This window comes from Sminthopsis crassicaudata, chromosome 3 (assembly GCF_048593235.1).
Source record: "Sminthopsis crassicaudata isolate SCR6 chromosome 3, ASM4859323v1, whole genome shotgun sequence".
NCBI classification, from domain to species: Eukaryota; Metazoa; Chordata; class Mammalia; order Dasyuromorphia; family Dasyuridae; genus Sminthopsis; species Sminthopsis crassicaudata.
Window position 1 is genome coordinate 402,285,784 of NC_133619.1, and position 6,000 is coordinate 402,291,783.

General features: G+C 34.3%; 1 protein-coding gene across 1 annotated transcript; it reads left to right on the top strand.

The window, feature by feature from the left end:
- The first annotated feature begins 4,277 nt into the window (after positions 1–4,277).
- On the top strand, positions 4,278–5,222 carry OR4D5 (olfactory receptor family 4 subfamily D member 5). Its single transcript, XM_074297390.1, has one exon. The coding sequence runs from the start codon at positions 4,278–4,280 to the stop codon at positions 5,220–5,222; it is 945 nt and encodes a 314-aa protein (XP_074153491.1).
- The last annotated feature ends 778 nt before the right edge of the window (positions 5,223–6,000 follow it).

A 6,000-nucleotide genomic window follows, 5' to 3' on the forward strand; every position in this document is an offset into this window, starting at 1 on the left:
ACAAGGCTTCTATAATCATTTAGTACTTTGAATTTTATCTACTCATCTTATTTACACACACGTATACTCACACTAAATATATATATGTATATGTATATATGTGAAATCATACTATGCATAGTTCTACTTATTAGTTCTTTCTCTGCAAGTAGACAGCATCTTCCTTTATAAGCCCTTGGTAGTTGATTTGAGTATTCATAATACTCAAGATAACTTAGTTATTCACAATTATTCACAGTTGTTTTTCTAACACTATTGTCATTATTTTATACTACATTCTCTTGATTCTGCTCATTTCATTTTTCTTATTTCATGCAAGTCTTTCTATGTTTTTCTAAAGTCAACCAACTCATCATTTTTCAAAATTTTTATTTATTTTATTTTTAATCTATGAAATAAAACAAGCAATTCCATAACATAATACAATAAAAAAAATATACTGTACATTAAACTGCAGATTTGTTAGGTACAACTAATGGGGTCTATGACACCCCAAAAGTGTTGGGATCCCTGATTGGTGTCACAGATATGATGAAAAAATTCACAAACTCAAATTGTCTCCAAGTTAAAAGAGAAAGTTTTACTTATATTACTAACAGCAGGCTAAGTTCCAAAAGAAGTTAGCAAAGGGCCAACAGCAAGAAGGTAGATTTATAGGGAAAAATTAGAGAAACCAGGTGCTTCATGTCACTGATATCTAATTTTATGGCTTCTGACTTTGTGTTCAGGTGCAGTATCCATAATTTCCTGGGCAGAGCTCATGGGCAGAATCTTCCAGAGGTGTGTTTTTAGGCCTGAAATGTCACTAGGTCAAATGGCAGGCACTCAATTTTGTTCTACACCTGTGTTAATTTTAAGCAACTCATTATTGCTGCTCATTAGTCTTAGAAACTCTTATCACTGACCAATAGGCTACCAATCTTTTTTTTTTTTAGGGGGGGAGGTGGAACTCAGCATTCTGGTCATATAGAGTAAATTAGGGCAGGATAACCTAAGGGAAGAAATACATCATTCTTAACTACATCATTCCCAAGGCCAGTTGGTCTTGAGGTTATTGCTACATTCTTCCTAAGGACTGCACCATATCACAACTTGCTATTCCTTTTAAATATATAATAAAGTTAACATGTAAATTTTTTTTTTCTTTCCTTCTCCCCTCTCTACCCTAGAGATGGCTAGGTACCATTAGACACAAATATGTATACACACACACATATGTGTGTGTGTGTATGTGTATACATATATACATACATATACATATACACATGCACATATTTATATAGTCATTCTATACCTACTTCTATTTATATATTCTTTCTTTGATGCAGATAGTATCTTCCTTCATATGTCCTTTATAGTTAATTTGAGTATTTATAATTGGCTAAATAACTTATTTGCTCAAAGTTGTTCTTAAAATAGTATTCTTACTGTATACAGCATTCTCTCAAATCTGCTCATTTCACTTTTCATTATTTCATGCAAATCTTTCCATGTTTTCCTAAGATTAACCAGCTCTTCATTTCTTACAACAAAGTAGTATTGCAATCATATTCTATAACTTGTTTAGCCATTCCCAGTTGATAGCCATCCCTTTAATTTCTAGTTTTTTGCCATCATAAAGACAGCTGCTATAAATATTTTAGAATACAGAGATTATTTTTCTTTGCCTTTCATCACCTTGGGGAATATGCAAAATAGTGGTATTGCTGGGTCAAAGGGTGTACACAGTTGCATAACATTTGGGGCATAATTCTAGATTGTTTTACAAAATGGTTGAATCTGTTCACAGTTCTCCAGCAGAGTATGCATCCTAATTTTTCATATCCCCCCTAACAATGATCATTTTCCCTTTCTATAATTTTAGTCAAATTGATAGAGGTGAGATAATAACTCAAAGTTGTTTTAATTTGCATTTCTCTAATCAATAATAATTTAGAATACTTTTCTCTATAAGTCTATGACTTTGATTTCTTCATTGAAAAAATTGCCTGTTCATATCCTTTGACCATTTATCAATTAGGAAATGACTCATATTCTTATGAATTTCTCAAAGTTTTCTATATATTTGAGATATAAGACCTTTATCTGAGAAACTATCTATTCTCTTGCTCCCCCCAATTTTCTTTCCTTTTAATATTGGTTATATTGGGTTTATGTGTACAAAATCTTTTTAATTTAATGTATTCAAAGTTACCCATTTTATATCTCACAATAAATATTTTCTATCTCTTATTTATTTATAAATCCTTCTCCTATCTACAAATATGATAGGTAATGTTCCAGGTTCTAATTTTCTAATATCTCCCTTATCTTGGCTAATAGTTAAGATATTGGTCTATACCCAATTTCTGCCAGACTGCTTTCTTGTTTTCCCAACGTTTTTTTTTAACCAAATAGTATATTGTTATCCCCAATGCTTACATTATCAAATACAGCAAGGCTGCTGTAATCATTTAATACTGTGAATTTTATCTACTCTGTTCTACTGATCCACTTTTCTATTTCTTATCCAGTACTAGATAGTTTTAATAATTACTGCCTTATAATATAGTTTTAAATCAGATATTGCTAAATCTCTTTCTACTTATGCATTTTTCTACAAAAATCCCTTGATTTTCTTGACCATTTGTTCTTTCAAATGAATTTTGTTATTATTTTTTCTATCTCAGAAAAATATTTTTTGGTAATTTAATTGGACATCATTGAAAAAATAAATAAGTTTAGATAGAACTGTCATTTTTTTTTATTTTGGCTCTGCCCAACCATGAATAATTAATAGTTCTCTAATTATTTAATTCTGACTTTATTTGTATAAAAAAGTATATTACAATTATGTTTATGTATTTTCTGTATTTGTCTTGACAGGTATACTTCCAAGTATTTTATAGATTTTATAGCTATTTTTTAATGAGGGTACTTCTTATTATATCTTCTTGCAGGGTTTTATTGATAATATATAGAAATGCTGATGATTTTATGTGGGTTTATTTTAAATCTGGTTGCTCTGCTAAAATTATTAATTATTTCAATCATTTTTAGTTGAACATCATTCTTATCTACAAAATTTTCATGTGGCTTTCTGCTGCTCATTGATGTGATCTACAAACCACTCACCTATTAGCATGATGGAAACCATGGCATCACAGAATTGTAGATATAGAGATGTAAGGGGCTTCCAAGCCATCTAGTTCAATTTCATTTTAAATTTGAAGAAACTGAGTCCTTGAGAAGTTAAGTGATTTGACTAAGGTCACAAAAGTGCAAAATGTGGAAGATAGGTTTTGGACTTATATCCTCTGACTCCAGAGCCAGTACTCTTCCTACTGGTTCATCATGTTACCTTGGTCTATCATTAGAAAAAACCAACTGCTGTTTTTTACAATATAGAATGTTAGAGAAGCAGTAGCTCAGATGTCACCTAATTCAGGGGGTTATGAAAATTTTTAATGTCATGGATCCCTTTAGCAGTCTGTTGAAGCCAATGAACTACTTAAATATATATATTAAATATATTTGAATACATGAATATATATTTTAAAAGTGTGTAAGAATATTATAATATAGTGTAGTAGAGAGGAGAGACAGAGAGAGACAGAGAGAGAGACAGAGAGAGAGAATTTATTAAGTATTTACATGTACCAAAAAGAATAATAGTTTCCATCACACTTCTCTAATTTAGATTACAATCCTTATCGAAAATTATGTCACCAGGAGATAAAGTCCCAGAAGCTTTGATGCATTGTTATTGTGGATTCAGGTTTCACATCAGTTATCTTCTGTCCTTTCTTTGAAATTGCACTCATTTTGCAGAGGTATAAGCTTTCTTTTTCATTTCTCCTTACCTACCTTGCTGTCTGTTTCTATCACTGTGACCTTTTTTGGAATTCCTAACCTGTTTCTGACCCTTGGTTACTCATCTTGAAGCCATGACCTCCATTCTCTACACTCATTCTAGGCTCCCAGAATCTGCTTTATTCACCTGTGTGACATTTCTTCCCAAGCAACTTTTGCTCAATCTGTTCTGGGCATGCATTCTGAGCCCATCCCATTTTGGAAGAATCGGATATTTTCAGAGAGAATTTGTATTCTCTTCCATCCAGAGCAGCAGTGACAAATGATAAATCTTCTTGATTAAAGGAGAAACCAGATTCCCTGCCTGCTTTGAGAGCCAAATGCTACTACAGATGGCAGTATTATTGTTAATAATGATACTTAGCATGACTTCCTGCTTTTGCACATTTCTCCAACAGGTTCACCTCCAGAGATATATAAAACAAATGAATTTGGCCAATCATACTCAGGTGACAGGATTTCTCCTCTTGGGTCTCTCCCAAGTATGGGCGCTCCGGATTTTCTTCTTTGTGGTATTTCTTATTGTGTACTTGTTGACAGTCATGGGGAACCTGCTCATTGTGGTCATTGTATCCTCTGACCCTCACCTGCATACAACCATGTACTTTCTCCTAGCCAACCTCTCCTTCCTTGACTTTTGCTACTCTTCTATCACTTCCCCCCGGATGCTAGCTGACCTGCTCTCTGGGAACCCAACCATCTCCTTTGGGGGCTGCCTTACACAACTCTTTTTTTTCCACTTCATTGGGGGCATTAAAATCTTTCTACTCACAGTCATGGCATATGATCGCTATGTTGCCATCTCCCAGCCACTACGCTACCCACTCATTATGAATCAGGGAGTTTGTGGACTCTTTATGGCAGGTTCCTGGGTGGGAGGCTTTGTCCACTCAATAGTTCAAATTGCCCTGACTGTTCAACTCCCATTTTGTGGACCCAACAAATTAGACAACTTCTATTGTGATGTGCCCCAGCTGATCAAGCTGGCTTGCACAGACACTTTTGTACTGGAGCTGCTAATGGTCTCCAACAATGGTCTGGTCACTTTGATGTGCTTCCTGATACTCCTGGGATCCTATACAGCTCTTCTTATTATGCTTCGGAGCCATTCCCGGGAGGGCCAGAGCAAAGCATTATCCACCTGTGCCTCCCACATTGCTGTGGTGACCTTGATCTTTGTTCCTTGTATCTATATTTATGCCCGGCCCTTTCAGACTTTCCCTATGGACAAAGCAGTCTCTGTTCTGTACACTATGGTCACCCCCATGCTCAATCCTGCCATCTATACCCTGAGGAACAAGGAAGTGATTGAAGCCATGAAGAAATTATGGAGGCGGTATATATTCACATGGGGGAAACAAGAACAATAAATCAACAGCTTTTAGTGGGAAGATGTATTTGAGAATAGTGTCTGCAAGATGTTTTTTAGATTGAAAAAGCCTCTGAAGTGGCTAGACTACATTGTTCATTGTTTTTTCTGTGCTCATGAAATGGTTCAATTTCAGACATGTGAGAAAAAAAATTTTTGATATGAACTTTTAGACTGGTTGGAATCACACATGATATATACATATACATAGTCATTATAGACATCTTGATCTATATCTCAGCAAGGATTGAAAAGGGGCTAATGTAATGTCTGAGATCTGCTTTTGATACCTTGCTCTTCTTCAGATATTTTGAGATTGAATTCCTTGATATTTTTTCAAATTATATCCATGGACCCTCTCTGTGTATATGCATGTGTATGTATATGTTAGTTATTTTTCTTTTGTTTTCTTTTTTTTAGTGCCATTTTATTTGCCTAAAGAAGTACATCTTAGCTTATAATGTTAAAATCTAAATTCAGTAACTCTTCTGTCCTTGTTAGTGAAAAGAGTTTATTTTAAAAATCTTAACATGAGTTTCATCCCTTTCCTTCTGGAACAGCCAGGTGGCACAAGGTATTAAGAGCTGGACTTGGAGTCAGTAAATTCCAATGCAGTCTCAGGTACCTATTAGCTGTGTTATTAGGCAAGACACTTAACTTCTGCTTCAATTTCCTCTACTGTGAAATGTAAATATAACAGTACCTACTTCACAGGGTTGCTGTGAAGGTTAAATGAGATCAAATAAAATATTTGTAAAGTGCTTAGCATTTTGCCTGGC